Genomic DNA, 24503 nt, shown 5'->3' on the forward strand with positions numbered 1-24503 from the left:
GTTTATGACCAATGTTATGAAACATATTAAGTACTCATTAGAACTGAGTATATGGAATGTCAAATTGTTCTCAATTTCAAAATCTGACAACTTAAAGTTGCATAACATATATATATATATATTTTTTTGAGAGACAGTGTGAACCAAGCAATGTTAGTAAATCCATAATTTACTTAACACCAAGATATTAGCAGTTGAAGGGATTACTGCTTATTGACAGTGCAACAGGCATGACTGTTAAAACTGAGTAATTTCCCTTCTCATTTTTTAATGCTTCAGGCATCTATATCCTGAAGCAACCACTAAATAAGCAAATTATTTTAAAACTTTTACACCAAAATTTGCTTTTAAGTTTTTAATGGAGAAAACATTTTTATTATTTTAAAGGAAATTTCTGAAACCACACAATTAAAAGTCCCTCTCCATCCCACTTAGATGTCAATACAGGAGACCACTCTAATGTGCTAGAAATGCACATGGCGGCTGACAAAGGAGGAGGCCAGGGTGAGGGGTGAGAGGGAGGGACAGGGAGCTGATAGGGCAGAGATTTCCAATGACATCCACGCCACATATCAGAGTCTAAAAATAAGCACATGGCGATGTGCTGTCAAAGAGTCCAAATTATTTTCTGAATATATGTGAGAAGGCCAAAACTCTTCCAGCTTCAAAAATTAATCCACAAATCAGGTAAAGGTGTGGTGATACAATGAAATTACTCCCTTGATTTTCTTCCTGTAGCATAATCTCTCAAAACAAAGTATTTGATAAACCAAATGCTACATGATTTTTTTCTGGATGCCTTGAAAATAACCTAAATCATATAGAGAATTTAAAAACTTACACCCTAAAACATTCATTATTGGCTCTCACCTTAAAAGATCTTATTAAGTATCCAATTCACTGTCATCCAAAACAAACAAATACACAAAATGTTTACAATGGAAATCACAGGATGGCTAAACAGGCGGAGTATGGCCTTGTCACTGTTCTTCAAGAGAAAGTCTTAGTTTTTCCCTCTGGGTTGTGGTTTTCTGAGGACTCACTGTCACAGAACTTGGTTATCACAGCTGGTACTCTCTGTGTTCTTGCAGTCTTCACTATGATTTTCACTTTCTTCGTCTTTCTCAGAGGGAGATGAACTCTCCATTTTTTCTGTAGGGTTACTAGCTGTCTTTTCCTGGTGTGAATTTGCACTTTCAGCCCCAATGTCCTGTGGGTTTGTGGGCTTTGCAGGGTCATTGCTGGGCTCTGAGCTGGGCCTCTCTGCCCCTTCCCCGGGTTCTTTGGATGTTACTTTCTTTTCTTCAGTTGTTCTGCTGTTTAAGTGAACATCTGTGCAGGAATTTTTGGAGTCCTTGACTTTTTTGTGCATAGAATTCTGACTGCTGTGATTAGAGGTGGGAGAGGAAGCTGCTTTCTGGCCCTTGCTGGCCTCGCCCTGTTCTTTCCTGGGTGGACCCCAGATGAAGTTCTCAGAAGGCCTGTAATGTTTCTGGGCAAATCGCAAGAGCTTTCTCCTTTCTCTCCTGTCTCTGATGGTATAAACAAAATATTCCAGAGCACTCTGCTTAATATTAGGAATGGTGTTTTCCACAAGAGCCTCATGAAGAATAAATTTTACAAGTGGAGATTTAAAACTTTCGTATCCAAGCTCACCAAGGCTTTTAAGAATGCGGGTGATTCTTAAATAGTTGTGCTGAGACCTGGAAGAAAGGATTGAATAAAATGAGGCAGAAATCATGTGGTGAAAAGTAAGAAGATGAAAATTATTGGAGAAACTTTTTTAATGGTAGTATAAAACAAAGAAATGGTATTGTAATAACTTTAAAAAGTCACATTAGATAGTATGAAATCACACTCTGTTAATGTATTAAGCCCTGTGTCTTAAAGATAATGCAATCTATGTGACATTCAAACCATATAGTCTCCTTTTTTAGTTCATATTAGAAAAATATTTACATTTAAATTTATCCTCACTGATGTTGAACTTTTTTAAAAATGAAATTCATTGAGGATGGATGATCTAACGGAGCATTTACAATAGCTACCCAAAGTCAACTGGGCCACTGTATCATCTCCTATCATCACAAGAAGGGTGTACAGCACAGTAAGGCACTTTCAGAGGGCTCCAGAGACAACATTCACACACCTGTTGTTTAGTATATTGCGATAGTTGCATAATTTCATTAGTTTCTATTAATTTTGTACCATGCCTAGTTTCCTGCTGTGTCGAACATTATCATAGGTATGTATGTATAGCAGTGTATGTAGTGTACGTAGGCATCTGTACTGTCACATCCACATCCAGTGGGGATCACGGAATATGTTCCCCATAAACATGGGGGAACTTCATCACCCGTGGCACCACCACAGGTAACCAGGGCTCAACACACACACATTAGCTAGCAACTGAGACGCAGGAGGAACAGTGTCAACTGTCCAATAAGCCAATTCACAAGGAAAATAGCAAAAAAACCACTTTTGCCAGAATAATTCTGACAAAGGACACAAAACTGCCTTATTTGATACAGCGCAGTTCAACAAGTGAATGTGCCTCAGAGTTAATCACATCTTGGCTGTGTCTCTTAGGTAAAATTAGAATGTCACTCTAAGTCTCAGTATCTTCATTTGTAAAACAGGAAAAATAGCCCACAACTTACTGGGCTGTTGTAAGAATCAAATGAAATGATACCTTTTTAGAGCACTTTTTTTTTTTTAACAAAAATAAATATCAGATACTATTTTAAACTATTATTTCAATAGTTATTACCTAATGACTTGTTACCAAGACTATACTGGTACCTGTCCTCATTTAATAACTTAATTCTCTTTCATCCTGGCAAATTTTGACACCCCTTCCTTAACCACAAAGTTGTAAGTTTTATTTCCAATGGTCTTGATTCCCAAGACACTTTGTTTCCAAGATTACACTAAACTTTCCTCTATCAAAACTAAAGCCATTATTGGATTAATGCTTTCCAAATCTGTTTTGTTGCAATTTATAATCTACTTCCTCACCTTCATTCAGATCAAACCTGGCCTGGCCAAATCCTAAAGGAGTTCTCAACTACCTATATTGATCACATATATTGTCAACAGATCCAGGATTTATTTACCCAATACCGCCACACAGCCAGAATCAGCACTTATTTCTAACTTCCTAACGCCTGTTTTATATGTTAGGCACTGAACTTCAAGACTGTTGCATATACCTGCTCTAGCTTTCAAAAGTGCATGGAGTTTTTACTGAGGAATAAGAAGTAAATTATTTGGAAAGGATATAGAAAGAAGTCAATAAGTTATCTGAAATGTGGAAGAAGGTGTGATTCCATGATCTTGTATTTTAATGAGAGAATCTGGACAAAACAAAGATGTTGATTATTCAGGATACTAGAAGACAACTCAGTAACTTTTACCATCTATATACTTTTAAATGTTTATCACAGAAGTATTATCTTAAGACTAATATTATTTAAGTAAAATTTTAAAAAAAAATGTGCTACTAACAACAGGACTGACTTGAATGCAACCTTCATGTGGAGTTTATATATTCAAAGAACTTACTGACAAAACTCTTCAGTAACACCTGCTTTATAAATCTAAGAGAAAAGACATAGAAAAGTAGAATGTTTATAATAGGTGTTCTGTGACAAAATAAATATATATTTATATATATTTGAAATCAGCTCAGTTGCACATAACCAGTCTAACACGAATCATCAAGTTAAATTTTTCTCTTTTTTTTTTTTTTAACACGGATTGAACTCACGACCTCACCCTTGCCAGGGAGGTGCTTACACTGCTGAGCTAAAACCCCAGCCCATGTCAAATTTTTTGTACACATTTTTCCATATGTACACATTCTCCAGTTAAAGATATTTAAAAACAGTATCAAAGGACAAAATCTTTGACCAGTGGTGGCAGTGGGAACAATTGAAGTATAGTACATGAACACATGAATACATCCACAGAAAACCTATCAATCCGTTTAACCTTTATACTCTAATTTAAAAAGATGGGGGAAAAGCAACTTGGGTTAAGGAAAATGATGATCAAGATTCTAGAATGGAACTACAGGGGAATCAACTGGGTGTTTCAGGATGGTCTGAAGTAAATGTCACCATGAAAGGCAAAAAGAGACAGAAGAGTATTCTAAAACTCTGGGACCGCTGGAAGCAGTGTTGGTGTATACATCAGATAAAAGGGAGAAGCTGGGCTTCAGAACACAGGCAAGGGCGGTAAACAGTGACAGTACTGCCATGATGCTAGGCAGACAAAGTCAGATCACACAAACACGAATCAGAAGAGAGAAAATACAAGTCAGAAAAAATTGCAGGACCTAAACTAGGGCTTGGTAATATAAGCTGATGACAAATAAAACTGAAAAAACACCTTAATAGTTGGTCTATATATTTGTACTCCATGTTTAAAAGTATTTTGCTCCCTTTAGCATGGTTACTTGTACAGTTCATACGACATCATTTTACTTTGATTCACTATTCTCCATTGCTTAGCTACTATAAATATACTCAGTTCTCTGACTACTCTAAAAAACTCAAGGTGGCATACAGATTAAAACTCAGATAAGCTATAACATTTAAGAATAAATCAGAACAGAACCAACTGAGGAAGAAAAATGGACAGACATTTTCACATCATCCCACATAAAAAATAACGTTTTTTTGGCAACTAAATCAGAGATGAGACATGTTTTAAGACAGAATCTAAGATAGTCCAGAGCTGGAAAGACCCAGAGAGGCAATGACGGTGGAAGTTCAGGCTCCTTCTCTGGACACTTAAGGCTTTCAGAAATGGCTCTGCTTCTACCTATCAGTGAGAGGATGTGACAATAAAACTAGAAGGAGGATTTAAGCAGAAGACGCTATTTTTGCTCCAATTTTATTCATTCAAAGAATTTACTAAACAAGATTGCTATTCCAGCCAAAAGCAACAAATGGTGTGACGGGGGAGGAATCTTTAAAATGACAAAAGAGAGTACATGGAAAATGATGTGTTATTAGACTTTTTCTGAAGGTTTAGTTTAACCATGCTTCAAGTCAGCAGGTTATCTGGATATAGCTTCTTTGACAGTGTGACACAGTGCTTAGAAACTCTGTCCACAGACAGTTCGCCTCATTGCTTAGGCAGAGGTAGGTATATATCTACACACGCTGCAAGTCTTCTAGACAAATCAAATTTAACTTGAGTCATGAGTTAATATCTCTTCCAGTCAAGCTCATAAAGCTTTATGACAATATCTTCAATGTTTGAGTAAAAGCTACCATTTTACTAGTGTCAATTAAAACTAACAATGTAAAAGGATGAAAGTTCTAGAAAGCATAAATTTAGATAAGAGATGGCAAAATTCTGATTACTTTTGGCCAAAGAGGAAATGGTTAAGTTAGTTTTATTTTTTTCCCTTACAACTTGCCCAATTTGGCTAATTATAATGTGCTAAAAAGGGCTTTAAAAATGTAGGTTTTATAGTCCAGCACTCATAAGTCACCCCATAATTAAAAAGAAAAAAAACTGGATTGTGTATGAAGAAGATATTTTTAAAAATAAACTTTGGTTACAAGTTTTAATGAAAGTTATAAATACCCAAGCAAAAGAATATAGCAAAACAAATTCAAATAAGCTATGTTAAATATTTCTTTATAGATTTTGAGATTAACCAAAATTGCTTTTGATTTTTATCTAAACAGCGAAGATAAATTATAATTTTTCATCTATCCTAATAAAAACTATGGTCACATTTCATTCTTATAAAATGACTTTTACATACCATAACCTTAATTCATGAATTTAATCTAAGAAGGCACCTAGGTGAAGATGTTCCCCAGAAGCTTACAGCCTAGGAGAGGGGATATAATAAACTATACTTAAGCAAAAACCACTCCAAGAGACATGACATAAACAGGGAGAGAGCTGACAATTGGCTGCAGGCAGGAGGCTGCAAGAAGAAAGAAGCAGTCCTGAAGCTGAATAGCTGTGTATCTATTTGGAATTCAGGTCTTTAGTTGTTTTAATATAGAACAAAGAATAGGATGCATTTCAGGATTGCTTTTAAATTCAAACTTCTAGACTCAACTGCCACCTATTCCTATGCTCTATACAGATCTCTGACCACAAGAAAATATCATTGGCTTATCACTGGGGCTTTACTTACTCATTCAGATGCTGAAATCTTTCCTGCCAGTTAACAGCACGAGCAACATTCCCCATTTTATCAATCAATTTTATTCCAAAAAACTCTAGCATCATTTTATAAGCCAGGAGGAATCTTCTAATTGCTTCTTTTGTCTTTTTGAACTCCTAATATACAGAACATAAAAAAAAGTTCCCCAAGATGACTCAGTAGCTATCAGTACAATAAAATAATAATACCATTCTACAATCTTATATAAAGTGAAATAAGCTTGCATTACCTCAATTTCATATGTAGTTAGTTCCTTAGCATAAAAGTTCAAGCCTTGTTCTCTCAGGGGAAATAGCCTATTTTTTTAAACAAATAAAATTTTTCTATTAACATTGTCTGGAAAACATACAGGGTAAACAGAACATAGCTCAAGAGAGACAGTACATAACTGACCATTGAATATAAGTGTGGTTGTGCTCCAGCTTTTCATAATCTCCTTTCCATTTATTTAGAACTTCTTCAATATAAACACCTAGACAATACATATTTAGAAAACAAATCAGACATTCAAAACATCATAAAAGCATTTTAAGATCTGAATCACTTGAGTTTATATTAAAGTTTTAAACTTTAAAAACAGCACGAAAAATAATGCTTTTAAAAATGAACACCCTATGTCCCAAACTCAGTTATATATTAAGTCTGATATTAAAAAATATAATGGTACATCAAATCACAGAAAGTTTTGTTGGGTAATGTAAAGCAGAGCTTGGCAAACAATGGCCTGCCAGCTTTTTTGTAAATAAAATTTTACTGAAACACTGCCATGCACATTCAAGGGTGTATCACCAATGGCTGCTTTTTACTACAATATGAAACTTGAACAGTTGTGGCAGAGATTTACAGTTCTGCAAAGCCTAGAATATTTTACTACCTGCTCTTACGCCAAAAAAACAAAAACAAAAAAAACCCTCTCCTGGTGTTATTATCTCCATTTCTAGAGTGAGGAAACTAATTTGTTAAAAGTCACACACTAGTAAGAAAGTAAATCTAGGAGAACAACATAGGCCATTCTGCTTCCAAAAAGCAATTCCTCTTCATCTTGTCTAAGTGTTTTGCTGTAAGCACCTGATACAACAAAACTGTTCTGATTCTGAAATCCATTGAGGTCCTTACAATTGACCAGGAAGCCATGTGACCCATCTTACAGGAAAACCACAGTAGCAAAGCTTTTCTCCAAACACATCTCATTCTCCTTTCCTCCAGGAATCACCAGTTTTTAGTGGCAGATTACTCTCAAAAGGTTTTGTAAAAGTTGTTTTGAATCACTGTTAACTTTAACAGCATGTTGAAACCATGTGCTTCTGTAACACTGTTTTCCCCTCCAATTACCTCTACTCCTACTTAGTAAGTAAAACATGTACATTTACTGGCAAGTAAGTGAGTGTGAGTGTGTGTGTGTGTGTGTGTGTGTGTGAATGCGAGTGTGTGTATGTAGATGTTTACTGGATAGGAAAGTGTGGGAGTGGGTGTAATTTAAATAACATATCATAACAACATTCTATGTGACTTTAAAACTTCTGACCCCAACTAATATTACAAGTTTTCAAAATAAATTTTGTAAAAAAGATTACAAAAACTGAATGTATTGCTTGATGTCAGTGCTTTAAATTACAGTCAAAAATAAATTCTTTACTAGAAACAAAAACTAAAGTTGAAACTGTCATATTTCATGTTCAATGTTTTTAAGACCCATAGGTATTCTTTTAGTTAAGTTTTACGAAATTCAAATCAGAATCACACTAGCCACTATCACTGCATTTCTTGAAAAACTTTGCTTATTCCAAGTTCTAAAAAGACTAGTAATTTAATTAATATTTTTCCACTGGTTTAAAAAATCCAGCACATTTCCATCCTTAGTAAATACAACAGCACAGATTGTTCTAAATCAAAGCAGACTTTTAGGATACCAGAAAGTCAACGACAGGCAGGTTGGACTATTCCAGCAATGTTCTAAACTGCCAGCTGGTACATCTCTGAATGCACAATACCAGGAATCCCTTCTCCTAATACTCCATGAAACCTTGAGAGCTCTTTCCTCCATTTAGCTCCCCCAAGAATTCAAGTTCTTAGGAGAGCCTTACCATCGACAATACTCATGCCCTGACTCGGTGTTGTCGGACTGGCACTATTTCTACTGATAGTAAAGAGCAGAAACCAAGACCCTCTGTTCACGTCACATACAAAAGGACTCCCAAGAAATTAGTTGGCTTCAGCTTCGCAGAAGCTCCCCACCATGAACCACAGTGTGGTGCCTCAGTGAAATATCAAATTTTGTGGTAAAATTATCACAGCAGCTGCCTCCTCTCAGTAGAGTTTGGAACAGATCCTACAAGGAAATCTGTAGCCCAACACAGACAGCTTTGCTTTGCAGAGCTAGATGGAGACCTACTGTGCTGGAGCTCCCTTACCCTGATTCTGAAAACTTACATAAGGGATGACTCCAAAGCCAAACAGTTCTTCACTCACATGCTACCTAATTTTCAGGTGCAGCGTGTTGGAAAGAGTAGTAGATCCTGGCACCTAGACACAACCTTAAATCCACTGTGTGACCCAGCAAGTCAGTCATTCCAGCTTCAAATCCCAGTAAGCTCATCTTAATATGAGAAAGCTGAATCCAAACTCCACCAAAGTCCCTAATAATCCAAAATTCTATATTTTGTAAGTCTCTTACCTTTCCCACTCAGAAAAGTGTTATTCCTACCATCTTTCAGATAATAGCCATGATAAAAGATGACAGAAAAGGACTGCTAATTAATAGCTACTGCACCAGGATTCACCAAGTGGATGCAACACCTCTAAGGCCTAGGACTCTGAGGACACGTGAGACTGCACAACAAAGTCAAGTTAATCAATGAATAACTGCAGTAAGAATGTACTAAGCAAGAAACAATCATACACGGCTGTTTGCTGTTCTTTAAAGTTTGCTTTTTACCAAGGTAGCAGGTTACTCACCATCTGGCTTAAACGGAATTTTATTCTTATAAAAACGAAGATTGCTCAAGTCATTTTGATATCGGATATCTTTGAAGTTCTGCTAAAGGGAAAAAATAAGTGAATGTCTAGTATACAGAAACACAGAAAAGGCACAGGACCATTCTTGCAAGTGTTCTTATGGTATCATAAGATTACAAAAACAGGAAAGAAATACTGTCATTAAAAAAATTCTGTACTCTTACTGGGTATTGGTGTCGGTATTTATACAAATCCCTCGCAGCATAAAAACTTCTCTTTGGTTTAGCAGTTGCTTCAGTGGACTCACCATCCTAAAACAAAAGTGAAACTCCATTTATATCTTGAAGCAAGAAAATTTTCACGGAAAATTTCCAGACCAAATTTGAAATAATGAATATCCATTAAAAAAAAAACCCTGGAAATTGTCAGTTTACCCAAAATATGAAAATATCCTAAGCACCTGTTTTCAAGCAGTATTTACTAGCAACATTTACTGATAGTTTAACTTCCTTATTTGCACACACACAAAACATTGTGTCCTAAGGTATATTACTAAATTTTTAAAAATTTGATCTTCATTAAATGACATTAGAGGACAAATGTTATGAGTCAATATCTATTAGGGAAAAAAAACTCAGAATGAATTCAAAATATAGTTTACCAGTTGTAATACAAGTAGTGTGATAATAAAGCTTATTTTAGAACACTGTACACAATGCTAAAAAACTGTTACAATTATAAATCAATTTTACAAAGAAAACTGTCATTAAATTTGCAGCGTTTATTTGTACTTGGAAGTCAAGCAATATTTATAAAAGAAAAAGGTTTTTAAAATAAACTAGCTTTTTAAACTCTACCTTTTATAGCACCGTAACAAATATGGAAAGGCATGAAAAATCATCTGTTCACTCAGTGATAACACGATATGCTATAAATCAGCATGTTTAAAATAAATACCCATAAAGCAATGAAAAGTTCTCAACTGGAATGAACATCACAAAGTAGTAATTTCTATGTGGTAGTTTATTGATATTATTGATACTCTAGGTAGAATTCTTACCACCATGAAGTCATTTAAGACACAGGTCAATATGCTCAATCTGTATTCTCTAATTATATATAGTTATAATGAATGATAAAGTCTGTCTGGCATCATGCAGAAGCAGAATTAGAGTGATGATGAGAAAGACTACAGAGTCTTGGCCTGAATGCTCATTAAGAGCTTTTGCCCTAAATTCTTTGCATACCACGCTCCACCTGGTCTGTGTTGACACACTGGCACACTGGGTAAGCAACGTTCACACATTCCTTAAGTGATGCAGATTCGCACTCTTACTACAAATACAAAGATAGTGGCTTTAACACCATATCCTCTGATGTTTAACATTAGTTACTCAGTCATGTTACATAAGCAAGGAAAGGCTTAAATTCTGATCCTTGCCACACATTTCAAAATAGATCTGCCTAGCAAGTTTCCGATTCTATTTAGCCTGAGCTACAACCATATGATTCATCATCCTACACTTGTATAGAAAGCACTTTTCCATATACAAAGCACTCATATATATATGATTTTATTTGATGCTTACAATTCACTTGCCTGGCAATTATTAATGTTTCTGTCTTGGAAACGAGGTAACTGAAGCTTAGAGAAATGGAACAAGACTCAAAGCCCAGGGACAGTGCAAGAACTAGCCAGGTTCCAAATCTCACTAATTAGATCCGAATCAATTTCAGGAAAAAAAATAAATATAAAGAAAAGAAAGAAAAATAACGACTATTTGGGAAACTTGGAGTTAGGAGACCAGCATAATTCTGGTACTTAGCATTTGCGAGGAATTGAACAGACCGCTAGCTGAATGTTAGTTGCATCATCTGTGAAATGAAGATAATGACTCGGGGCCCCACTTCCTTTCCAGGATTGCCCTGAGAATGACTGTATCCTTAGGACCTCCAACCTACCACCATCTGACCCTCCCTCTCCAACCCCTCCCTCCTCCTCTTTGAGCTCTCTATTCTGATCCCTTACACCTGCGCTGGTGAGGATTCTGCTTTTTATCATATTGTTCCTCTTCCCTGAATCATCAAAGCCTCCCTTCCTGGATATTCCCTTCACAAACCAACATGCTGGTACCTCTACTCTTAAACGTACACCTTCCCTGACCCAAATCCATCCCCAACTGCAGATCCATACCTCTGCCCCCTTTTACAGTACGTCATGACCAGATTCCCCGTTTACCTCTTCCTCCTCCTCACATTACCCAGCCGAATCAGGCTTTGTCCCCAGCATTTCATCAAAATGGCTCCTGCGAACTTCAACGACAAATATCCACCTTGCCAGACCATTTCCCAGTGCACATTCCCACAAGCTGCCGCAAGCCTGAGCCAGCGAAGCCCTGCCTTAGGAGGCCTGAGACCTCCGTCCATAGCATCTGGCTTTCCTGGGTCTCCCAGGTCTCCTTTCTCAGCCTCTTTTATTGGCTCCTCCTCTCCATACCTTCTGAACACAAGCAGATTGGGGCTCCAGACTCATTCCTCACTGCTCCCTGATGACTTATCCTCCCATGATTTTAATACTAATAAGAATCTCACATGCTGACAACTCCAGTCTAGGACTGAGCCTCTAGTCACACATATAATTAACAACTCAACAACTCCATTTGGATGCCCAATAGAATGTCAAACTTTTTAAAAAAATCCTTAATTTAACCTCTAAAGCTGCTTGGTTCCTAGATTTCCTCATCTTAGTCAAGGTTACTGTGTCATCTGTCCAAAATTCGACAGAAAAGTAGACAGTCTATATATACTTCAAAGGCAGACCCAGTAATATCTGGGAAGGGATTAAGTGTTAGTAAGAGGGAACAAGTGTGGTGGGGGAGTCAAAATGTAAAATTAGAAGTATTCTGCAATAAGTTCAATGGTGACACTAACAAGAAAAAGTAATTATTACAGGAATGGGCAGCACTGGTGTGGTCTAGTGTTTATTGAGGTTACAATTAATTGACTGAAACACTAATTGTTATACTGCTTTACACAGATTGGTCTGGTTAGTTGGGTTGACTCTCAGCTGTCTTCACTGATACCCTAAAATTCTAGATTACTTAACTGGGAGTCAAATGAAAAGTAAAACACTAGTGCTAACAGCATCTAATACATTCCTACAGCTGCAAAATGATGGAGCACCAACAAGTCCAAGCTTCTGACTTTGGTGACAGACATATTTGGGTCTATCATTCTTTGTATGATCTTAGGTAAGTTTCTCTGTCTTCAAAAGACTCAGTTTTCTCTCAAATACGGATTAAAAACAGCAAGCCCCCAGCCTGAAGCTGCAGTTAATTTAAGCAGGATGTCTAGCTAGATTCTGCATCACGAAGACTTTGTGCTCTTCCTTCCCTAACAGAGACCATAATCAAGAAGGCAAGGCAGCTCCAGCTGTAATATGCAAGTGATGGTTCCCCTAAACCCTCTACTCCCGCTGGACTTGGGGCTCCATCTTTCCACTCTGGTTCCCCGTAACTGATACATAGGAGGCCTAAGGTGGACCCTCATGGCCACTTCTCTGACAGCAGGCTATGCAACTCCTGTTTAAAGTTTGTGATTATCTTTGATCCATCAGAGGCTAAAGGGACCACTTATGTCTCCCCACACTTTCTTCCAAACTGCATCTGTCAGATGATTAAATACAGCTGGATCAACAAGTCTTCCAGGGGAAGAAGAATGTCCTGAACTCGGTGAAAGGCCTCACCAGGGCGAAGCACTGGCATTTTAACTTTGGATGGGAACCCTCCACAGCACTTTTAATGGCTGTAGGGATGACTGCCTGCTGGCTGGCAATTGCAGTCCCATCTTACTCCGAATCATTTTATTTATTAGTTTCGTCCCTCACGACACGACACGCAGCAGAAGAGTTTCACAAGCCTCTATTTTTAGACAGGTTCCTCCAGCCCCACCTTCGCATCACCCAGCTGCGCCGCAGAGGCGAAGCAAACACCCGTGCAAGTTGGGCTCAGCTGGAGGGACTTCCCGTAGCGCCCGCGGCCAGGCCCAGGCCGGCTCCCAGCTCCCCGCGTCCTCCGATCCCCGATCCCAGGATCCCCGGCCCGCATGGGGCCCGCACTGGGACCCGCCGCCCACCTGCCCGGCGCCCGCCGCCTCCGCGTCCGCGTCCCGCGCGGGGCCGCCGCGCTCCTCCGCCTCGGGCTCGGGCTCCGACTCGCGCTCCGGGCCCGCGCCGCCGCCCGGCCCCGGCTCCGGCTCCTCGGGCTCGGGCTCGGACTCGGGCTCCGAGTCCGTCTGCCAGGTGGAGTCGCAGTCCTCCACGGTGGTGGGCTCGCGGAGGCCGACCCCGCCGAGCAGGTTGCCCATTGAGAGGCGGCGGCGCGGCTGCAGCTGCGGCAGGCGGCTAGGGCCCGGGCATGGCCGCGGAGGGACGGCGGAGGGCGGGGAGCCGGCCGGGACCGCCCCTCGGCTCCGCGCGGCTCGGCGCCCGCCCCAGCTCGGAGCCCGCCGGGTCGCCGAGCCTCGCCGGGGCCTGTGCCTGCTCCAGGGCCTGCAGTCTGCCCGGGGACCTGCCACCCACCCCCTGCGGGGCCGACCACCTCGCCTTGGAGGGCCTATCGCCTCCCCCTGGAGGGCCCTGTCACCTGCCTCTAGAGGGGCTGCCACCTTCCACCTGGAGGGCCTGTCACATCTCCCCGGGGCCACTTCCCCCGTGGAGGGTCCATCACCACCCCCAACCCCTTCACACCACTCTTCATTTTCCACTTCCTCCTGCAGGAGCCTGCCACCTTACCCCTGGAGGGCCTGTCACCCCCATCATCACCACCATCATCAGTCTGTCATCTGCCTGCCAGGCCTGCCTTTGTTTGGTCTCTGGCATTGCTTTGAATGATAGGGTCTGCTGCTTCCCCCTGCCTAGGCCAGGGGAGAGTGAGCCTACCTGTTGTGAGCAGAACTCACCATCAGCACTGCATTCCTGCCCACATCCTCTCCCAGCGGATACAGGAAGAGGATGAATCATCTACAGTAGAAGACTAAAACTGATGGTACCAGGGCACCATATATAAGGGCAGAAAGGACTAGACCAGCACATTGATCTATGCAGTTTAACAGCCTCTCTAACCCAGTGTGCCCTATAGAAAATATCTCAGAATCCTCAGGACAGATAGGCTGGTTCTAAGAGAAGGCTGTTGAGCTCCTTGGTCTGTATGTACATCAGAGAAGAAGAGGGCCTTGTTATAGAAGTTCTTACAGGTGAAGGAACAGGATCAAATAAGTGGCCCAGGGAAAAGTGGCTATGGTGAAATCTGTGCTCTTCTTAGAAGAAAAACTTGTAGAAGCCAGCACAATCTGCTCATGGGTCTGCACAGGCCTCCTTCAGTGGCAAGACCTTATAAGGTTCCAGCTGTCTGGGACCTTATAGCCGCCTTTGTAGGTACTTGAGATACATTCATTCAATGGACAGAAAGGATGGGATAATAAAATTAAACAATGTAGCTGAAATGAGTAATTTTCTTTTAAAAAAATGCTCTATAATGAAATAGGCCAAATTAAGGCAGAGGGTTGTTTCTAAGCTCAGAACCAAGGGAATGAGGTATCCACCCTGCAGATAAATCAGGACTGCCTCTCTTTGAGCAGTGCAACAGACAAACTAGGCTACTATTAATCAGTTTATGACCTTGAACTGATCATGTAACTAGCTGAGATGCTAATTCCCTGACCTGTAAAATGGGACTGGATTTCTGACCTTTTATGATCTCATGCCTGGGAAGAGCTCTCAAACTAGTGAGTAAGTAATAGATATATGACACACAAAAAGACTTTTTGTCATAATGGTATGAACGTTGATGATCCTAAGATGAAATCCTTTTCGCACATGCTTACAAAATTATAGCTAGGAAGTTATAATAGGAGAGGGTGTGCTATCTGAGATAAGTAGTTTCTCAAGCACCTTCTAAAGGTGAGAGATTTATTCGTGTCCTACAGGAATCTCATGCTTTGCACTCCCTCTTCCACTGTGCACAGACTTCTTTAACAAAATTTATCCTTAACATTCCTTAAACTGCAACAATTCAAACATGTTCACCTAACAGAATGGTCTCCCAGCAATAGTATTTCCACCAATACGCTGAGTCTAACTCCTTCTGCTCATCTCTGAGACCAATGAACTCTGCATCCAAATACTTACATAAAGTTATCCCTCTCTGTCTTTGAAAACTTCCCCTTGCCTCAACCTCATGAATATACCTAGAGTTTCACACATTCTTTAATTGCACTGCTCTGCTATTCCCGAATAAATATCATTATGCTTTGGAGAATATCTTTCTGATTGTCGTTTAGGTTAACAATGGCTTAGTGAAGGAAATATGGGGCAACTGCAAAACATAGGAATCCAACGATAAAAGCTGGGGGTTTGACTTGTCTTACATGGCAGAGGACCAGAGCTTTCTACAGAAGTCTGTGCCTTAAACATCCTACAGTAGAGTGTCCAGGGATAGTTGCAGGACCCAGGTGCTCCTTTAGTTGGTCTAGGAGTATGCAGATTAAAGGTGGCCACAACATTCTTCATTCTCCTCCCACTGAGATGTAGATTCTTACCCCCCACCCTTGAATTGAAGCGGGCTTTAGTGGCTTGTTTGAAAACAGAATCTTAAAGAAACAATATACTGTGATGTTCAAAGCTGGCCCATGAGGAACCTGTGTTTTCCAGCGGGGTAGCCTGACAGTATCCCTCTGTTAGCCCTGAGCTTGCATATAAGAAGTGTGACTACCTTGAGACTTTAATACTGCATTTAATACTGCAAAGACCAGTGCATGTGGCCTTGGGTCATCAGTCCCAGCTGAGACCTGCCTTCCAGAATCCTCTTCTGGATTTTTCTACTGGTTTTAGCCCATTCACAAGCTAACTACCTCTTAGTGTGACCTCTGCTGACCCGAAGTGGGAAACCAGCAGAGCCCCATGCTAATCCTGACCAGAAAAACACTGAAACATAAAAAGATGGCTATTGTTTTGCATCACTAAACTTTGCAGTAGTTTATTATGTAATTACAGATACTGGATCAATGAGAAGCTTCTGGGTAGGTATGTACTTGTTTGTGAATAGAAATATGTAAGTGGCTCCTGCAATTGAATCATCTTTTCCAATGGATTTTGTCATATGTATCAATTATTATAGGGCAACAGACTATCTGACAGTATGTATGGTGTTTTTGAAAGAACATAATTTCACATGAACTGTTACAACAACTTTATGTAATTTTAAAAAATGAGCTTAGAGCAATAACATTACATTAAGCGAACATTACATCTAGTCTATGTGCTTAATGCAATTAATTCTAAGGGGTCTCATGTCCCTAGGTTCTGTAAACTGTAATAATTCAACTTTTTCACTATTTCCACCTTTGAAAGTATATAATGTTCCCGAACTGTCAATAAAGGGACATGTCTTTGCTGATATAAAAAAAATAATCCATCACTTTTCAGGCATGGGGGTCCACACCTGTAGCCTCAGCTACTTGGCAGGCTGAGAAGAAAGACTTTTCTGAGGCCAGAAGTTCAAGGTCAGCCTGGAGACCATAGGGAGACAGTGTCTCAAAGCAAACAAACAGCAAAAATTTAAAAATCACCTGCCACAGTACCAGACACATATTATGTAGTTTTAATCATTATTCATCCAACACAGCTTTGAAGAACATAGAATTCTATAATAACATAAATATGTATGAAACTACTACTACAATGGATCTTTGATAAGAAGATATTTTCTAACTCTCATATCCAGAGACCCTAGACAATGCAGATATTATGCCTAAACTATAATGTAATTCTGTTTTCAACTTTATTTTGAAAGACTTTGGGATGAGACCATATTAAAGAGGAACTGATGCTTGCAAAACTATACTTTGTTGGATGAAATTCAAATCATCTGGCATATCTCATATACTTTTTATATAGTGAATTGTGCTTTGGGAACATTCACAAAGAAGGTTTGTTGTTACATAATTCCCTTTGAGAGTCTTTCAAATAAAAGGAAAAGGCAGGTCAAGGGCCAGTTTGCCCAACTTAGGAAATAACTTCTCAGTAGCTCCCAGGAGCTACTGGAACCTATGGAGGAAAAAAAATGTTTTCAAAAGTTGAAATTAATAATGGTAGTATCCTAAATAAAAATTAGTGTGCCAGAACAGTCCCTTCCACTGACCATAGGTAGGGTCTTTGCTGACCCCTACGGGAGTCTTTGTGCCCTGGAGAATAACACCCCTTCCCCCAGAGCTTAGTGAGCTGGCCTGGACTGGAGTCCCCTTTCAGCCACTTGACTGGACCATTTCATGTAGCGTGCAGCTGTCCAACCTCACATGGAGTCTCAACAAATCAGAGCTGCTAGAAGTTTCCCAAGATCTCCCTCTCCTAAGATAAAAGATTTAAATGTTTCTTACTTTATGAAGACAACATATTTGAGTTTTTCCTGCTTTTTCCTCCTGGCAAATGTTTGAAACTTTCCTCTTGTATGATTCTGAGATGTCTACCCCCATCTCTCATTTCTACCTCTCTTTCATTTTCCACAACTATTAGTGCCACCATTGCCCCTCCTACAAAACACTGGTTTTTTTCTGCATTGGTTGTTGCAGGTGAGTAACCCATGTGTGTGTGTGTGTGTGTGTGTGTGTGTGTGTGTGTGTTCCTTTTATCTTTACAAGGCTTCATTACAAAAATATCTGTGCTATCCATTATCTCTTAAGATTACTTTAAATTAGATGCAGAAATACATATGCATACAACAATTTGAACTAAACCAAATTTGCAGTAGCAAAGAGTTCTGTACTTTTAATTATTGATATAAAATGTCAAATATTTTGCTATCAAATCTTAGAAAAAAATGAATCAAATTCTCTCTTTGGCATTCAAACTGCTGCCAAGGTTCTGGGGTATTCTATATACTCCACACCTAATGTATCAAAGAGACAGAATATAGTTAAGTATGTACTTTTAAAAAATTGGTTTGCTTTTGTTTCTCCACTCTATGCCTTAATTTGTTTCATCAGCATTTGCCTTAGATAGACACTGTGCCCAGGCAACAGTCTCTGTCCTTGAAGGCTTGGAGTATATTAGGGAAGCCAGTAATTTGGCAAACTCAAAAATAATAGCAATTACAAATTATGAGTACAGTAGAGGTAAAATAAGATCACAGGGTGCAGGCTTTTCTTCAGGGAATAAGGAACGTTTCTGGGGGTGGGGGAACTAACACACACAGGAAAATGAAAGCTGAGAGCTAAGATATGATACAAAATGCTAAATATTACATAGCTTCTTGTGTTCTTTCTTTCTTTCTTTCTTTCTTTCTTTCTTTCTTTCTTTCTTTCTTTCTTTCTTTCTTTCTTGGTACCAATAATCCAACTCAAGACCTTGCTCTTAAGTATAAATTTTTAAAAAAATGAGTGACTGATGACTGGAAATAGGGAGGTAACTTTTGGAGATGGGAAGGGAGCCTGAAGAGGGTGAGAGATTGTAGGGAGGTGGGAAGGAGAAAGAAAAAGGATCAAGGATGAAGATGTGCTGTGTCCATGACCAACTCTCTACAATGGCGTATTTAACATCTATTACTAACTTATACTAATAAGAAAATTTTAAAATAAAAATACATATAATAAATCACAGAGATAGATTCATAAATACTTTAGCTGCATGTGTTTTCTGCTAGCTATAATAGAGGCTAAAAATGTTCCAGTTTTAGAAATGTTTCAGTGCAGTTATATTAATGCCGAAGAAATTATTAATAAGTTCTTTTAAAGTAAAACAAGAAATAAGTATGACAAAGAGCTTCAAAGAGAGGATTTCTGGCCAGGGTGACTGAGGAGGTTAGAGCATCTGATTTAAGGTATGGGGGTTTGTTTTCATTTCTTTCTTCAAAAGCTACTTTTTAGCTTCCTTTTTCAAAAGCAACTGCATTTCCATTATTTTTGGAGGGCTCTTTGTTTGTTTTGTTTGTTTGTTTGTTTGTTTTGGTACCACGTATCAAACTTATGACCTTGTGCTTACCAGGCTAGCACTTGAGCCACTGAGCTAAATCCCTAACCCCTAGAAGGCTCTTTGTTATTTTTACTGTTTTGTCATAAAATAAAAGTGTAAGGCATAGATTATCAAGCTGCTGGGTTCCTCCTGCAGCCTTGTTTGAGCTGCTGGAGCACTGACAGGGGCACCAAAGCAGTAACATACTGTGTCTCATGGACTCAAAGAAGCCCAGATTCTAAGATGTGTCTTATTTCAGAGATATTTAAATGAAAAAGTATATGTTCTAGAGTCCATACAATATGGTCCTTCTCTAATAGGGAAAATTTAACAATTTCAAAGCACTAATTTATTACTAAGAATGAGTTTAGAATTCAAAGACCAATATTCATAGTAAATATTGAATATTTTCAGAGCCTAAAGCCCTTATACGACTCACACTAGAGTTATTATTAAAGCAAATACAAAAACATCTATAGAATTTATGTAATGAATTGGCATATGACAGTTGATATTAATATGATAAGAATTAAGTAATAGGTAATCATTTGCATACCTAAACAAATTCAGCCAGTATACTAAAAATAGAATTATATTTAAAGTTTAAAATATTAACACTCATTCAAAGACAGTGCTTGTAGTCCTTGGACAATTCTACAGCATCATTAATGTTTAAAAAACTAGTATAAGCCCTATGAAAAGACTATCTCAAAAAGTAAGAAAAAAATTAGGTATCATCTCCAAAATTATTGCTTATTTTTCATGAATTTAAATACATAGCTGACAATCTTTTTTCAGACTATTACATTCAACATTAGTAATTTTTGTTCTTGACCCTTTAAATTTATCTGCTCCCTTACAAGCATTACAATAAGTGAATAAGAAATGAATATGGAAAGATATCCTTGGCCTCACCCTGATCCTGCCCAAAATCTTGGCCCTGCACAGAGTTTAGACTATGCAAGCTCCAGATTCTGGCCTGGCCTTCTGCATGCTATTTGGGGGGCATAAAGACTAATTACCCACACATGCTCAGCTATTCCATCAGCACAGGACTGAGGAATGGGTATGTGCTACAAAAGTATACCACTTATCCAGGTAGGCGGCTCTTCAGAGACAGGGCCTGTCCTCTTGGACAATAATGATTTATTCTAGGCTTCGCAGCTTACATTTACCTTTAGAAGAGTGCAGACAGGGTAGCTTTGCCTTACTTTGAGTGTTTTTCACATGGCTCATCTCTCCTGTCTAAGTTTCCAAATAATCTTCATTTCCTAAAATTCGGTCCCCTTCTGCAATGCATAAGGAATCGATACGACAGGGAAGAGATGGCGGAAGTGGTGGCAAGTGACTTCTGAGGCTAGGGCCTCAAAGACATTGTAGTGTCTACCTTGGTCTCTTGATCGTTTGCTCAGAGGGAAGCCAGTTGCCATACTGTGAGGCCATTTCAACAGTGCTGCTGAAAGGCCATGAGGAGAGGCATGGAGGCCAGAGAAAGCACAAACCATGAGAGTAGCCAGCTGACAAGTCTTAGGGTTCCTACCCCGCTGGCCAACATCTTCCCAAAACTACACAAACAGCACCTTCCTTCCAACATTTCAACAGTAAGAACTAAGCAGCCTTGCTTTTTCCTCAATTTCTGATCAACAGAAAGTGCTAGAGAAAACAAGTGCTTAGTGCTTCAATTATCTTTTTAGAGTGACTTACTACAGATCATTAGAACAGCTCAATATTACCATTAGTCAATATTAGACACCAGTTTCATTTATCTCACAAACCATTATACAGGCCAGGTCTTTACTGTACTGGGATTCCAAGATACACTGTACAAGATTCAGTTGTTGACCTCAATGCCTTGACAACATATATGTAAATATACAGGACAACACCAATGCTTTGAACAAAATACTGTGAGAGCACAAATAAGGAGAAATGATTTTATCAATAAAAAGTTTAGACTGGGGATACAGCTCAGTAGCACATGCTCTTACCTGGCAAGCAAGAGGTTGTGATCCCAATCTAAGTTAAAAAACAAACAAACAAACAAACAAAGAAAAAGAAAGTTTACTCTTACTTTCTGTAAGTATTTTTACAATATACATTAACAGATTATATTTTCTGGAAATCAGTGAATGTGATCTGTGGTAGATTCTGGTAAAATTACAGTGAACCAGACACATCGCTACATTCAGAGATTAAACAGAGAAGATAAATCTTTACAGTTCAAATGAGACCATCAAACTTGGCATGTTGCGCTCTCAGTGGGACCAGTTTCTGTGGAAAAACTGATTAGAAATTAGAATAGAAAGAGGAAGGAGAGGATCCTGATGTCAACATTTTTTTTTTCAAGAATGTTAGTGATTGAGGGAAGGAAAGAGCACGGTTCTCTTTCTCACCAGTAGCTTATTTCCTCTTCACTGGTGCTGGAGATTCAGAGGACAAAGCCGAGCGGGGTCATCTGGTGCAGGGTACTTGCAAGTCACTAAAGTAGGAGTCTCCTGAAGATTTGATGTAGGCACCCTACTCATCTTATCCTAATCCCAGCTTTATATGTAAAGGGTTGCTTTCTGACATTAAAATAAGGCTTACAGAAGATTGGAACAACTTTTCCATCTTTAAAGCTGCTTAGAGATGTGATATGATGTATAAATGCTGAAAATTATGGCTCAGGAACTACTGCTAACTACTGAGAGCTGAGAGGGGTCACTTGCTGGCTCCTCCCATCTAATACCGGCTGGGATTTGCCATGGGAAACTCAAGAAGATAGCCACCCTCTATCACAAGGCTCAAAATCTTTTACTTATCGATGTCATTGAGTTAATCTAATTTTAGGATGTTCATACATACTAACTTGTTCTTGGTATGTGCTCTTGGGAGACCATTCCACAAAAGCACAATGCCAATTTGTAGTTCACAATGTAATCTGTAACTGATGAGCTAATGTGCTCTAGAATCTGCCCACACAGCTTGGTAAGCATGAAATCAGAACAGGGGACACTATGAGATTCACATTTTTAAAGATCTTAAACTCCCACAATCCACAGCCTCCTTTTGTGTATGATGGGAAGAATAGCAGTATATGCTTTTCCTCACTGAAGGAAATGTTCCATTGGGCATATCATACCCCTTAGACTTTATCTTTTCCTTCAATGACTGAACTGCTTAAATAGATGATTCAGGCAGGATAATCCAAATCTGTAAGAATACATACAACATGGGTTCTAATCAAGTGGAATGCCAAAAAGAGGGTAAATTGTTGCAGGTTCCTTGCTCTGAATTGTGCAGTGTATCATAATGGTTAGCACAAAGGAGGAACACTTGGGGTTTGTGGGTCACTGCTATGTATCAAATTAATGTAAGCTCTTCAGGTTTTATGTATGAGCCCAGACTGTCTCAAGGGTTTAAAGACATTTTTTTCTCTTTGTAGTAATTTATTATTTTAATCTGAACCAATTTATTATTGGAACAAAACTCTATTTTCAAAGGAAAAATTATTTCCCAGTTCCTCAAAGCATTTCACTGTTACCCCAAGTATAACCTTTAATAAAAGTTAGCAAATTGAAGAGGCATTGATATTTTTCTTCTTCAGAGCCTTCTGCATAGGTGATGTATTTTAGGTCCTTGATAAATACTTTGTGATGAATAGTTTGATGAATGAACAAATACACCTAACTAGGGGTATAGTACAACTCTAAAATGTCCCCCTCAAAATCTCATGTTTTCAAAGGTGGGGCCTAGTCAAAAGAAGCAAGTCTGAAAGTGTTATCTAGAAAAGTGTACTCTTGTTTTTGGCTCTTGTCTTTCTCTGCTTTCTGGATGCTGCAAAGTAAGCAGCTTTTCTCTCCCCTGTCTTTCCACCACACATTTCTGCCTCAGAGCCAGCTAAGCCTAGACTGAACCCTCTGAAACTGTGAGCCAAATAAGCCTTCTCATTAAATTGTAATTATGGGGTAATTTGCCCCAGTGGTGGGAAAGTAACACAAATAGTTGGTATAATAAGTAGAGTCATTGCTGTTACTGTGCTTGACCATGTGATTTTGAGGCCTTTGAAACTGGTTTGCAGCAGAAGTTTGGTAAGGTTTGGAGAGCTGGCTAGAGAAGCCTTAGAATGCTTTAAGAGATTAATGGGAGATGCTAGTGGGAGCTCAGAAAACCAAAATGTTGATAGGAATGCAGACAATAAAAATTATGCTAATAAGGTAGCAGACAAGAATGAAAACTATTCAAAACTGAACTATATGTCCTGTATATTTAATTTTGGCAAACAATCTGTCTATTTCCAAAGAATTTGTGTAAGACTAAATTTAGAGGTGGTGGACGAATTAATCTGGTGGTGAAAATCCGAACGTAGCCCAAAGTTTAGGTTGTGAAATAGGTACCAATAGCTGCTTTGAGCTGGATCTATAGTAAGAATCAGGAGAAAAAAAAAAGCAGAGGTGAATGATTTTAAAATTGTGTAGCTTGGACAGAAAAGCATCTACTGGAAAGTCAGGGCTTAGTAAAAGATGGATACTAAAGAAATAAGCATTTTTTTTTAAAAGTCACATAATTTTCACTTGGACAATAGCAAAGACACTTAGAAGATCTACCAAGAAATGACCAGAGGTCACCCACTGTAAGATCAAGAACATAAAAGGCTAAACTTCTTTAAAGACATTGTTTTAAGAAGAGGGCCCTAAAGTATGCTGCTCATTCTGTTTTTCCTGAGTTCAGCCCTCCAAGTACTCAGAGGCTACTACAACTGGGGCTGTTGGGATGAAGGAGCCAGGATGCTCTTAGAGCTCATGGCAGACCTTGGGATCATCCACATGGTTCCAACTTTTCAGGCATGTAAGAGTTATGGATTCACTGAGGCTTCAATTTAGATTTCAGAAGAAGGCCTGTGAAGGCAGGCAAAAATTTGTGCCAGATCATAGTCCCTGCTAGCAGCACCTATGCATAAACCTGTGAGAATGAAACTGAAACTGCAGTAGAACACAGAACGTTTAAGCTGGCAGGAATGTGGAATGGATGTTGAGGAAAACCACAGGCAATACGCAAAGCCAGCCCATGAAAGAGGGCATGCTGGCTTGCAACCGACAAGGCCATAGAGACGAGATCACCCAAGCCTTTTGGATTGCATACCTCACTCAAACCCACTCCATGTGCTGGACATGGAGCTACAGGATTTACTGTTTGCCTACCTTGATTTTAGCCTTACTTTGGTGTGATTCCTTTCTATTCATCTACCATCCTCTTTTATCGTGAAAGTTTACTCTGTGCCATTATGTTGGGAGTATTTAACTTTCTTTCTGATTTTAGTGGTGGCTTCTACTAAGAGTTTGTCTTATGTCTCAGAGGAAACTTTGG

General features: G+C 39.1%; 1 protein-coding gene across 4 annotated transcripts; it reads right to left on the reverse strand.

Annotated features, from left to right (window-relative positions):
* Positions 1 to 340: 340 nt before the first annotated feature.
* Positions 341 to 13594, reverse strand: Ogfrl1 (opioid growth factor receptor like 1). 4 transcript variants are annotated; one of them, XM_063227004.1, is made up of 7 exons: positions 13289 to 13594; positions 9379 to 9465; positions 9155 to 9233; positions 6593 to 6671; positions 6429 to 6495; positions 6170 to 6315; positions 341 to 1703 (listed from the first exon to the last, which is right to left on the reverse strand). In XM_063227004.1, exons 1-7 carry the CDS (start codon positions 13517 to 13519, stop codon positions 1046 to 1048), a joined length of 1347 nt encoding a protein of 448 aa, XP_063083074.1. In that variant the 5' UTR covers positions 13520 to 13594; the 3' UTR covers positions 341 to 1045. The 4 variants fall into 4 exon arrangements, with proteins under 4 accessions (XP_063083074.1, XP_063083072.1, XP_063083076.1 ...); XM_063227002.1 differs by having other exon boundaries at positions 9155 to 9236; XM_063227006.1 differs by lacking the exon at positions 13289 to 13594 and adding an exon at positions 13105 to 13279.
* Between the last annotated feature and the right edge of the window lie 10909 nt (positions 13595 to 24503).

The sequence above is a fragment of the Cavia porcellus genome, unplaced genomic scaffold (assembly GCF_034190915.1).
Source record: "Cavia porcellus strain 051 isolate PalLab524CR breed Dunkin Hartley unplaced genomic scaffold, mCavPor4.1 scaffold_16, whole genome shotgun sequence".
Taxonomy (NCBI): domain Eukaryota; kingdom Metazoa; phylum Chordata; class Mammalia; order Rodentia; family Caviidae; genus Cavia; species Cavia porcellus.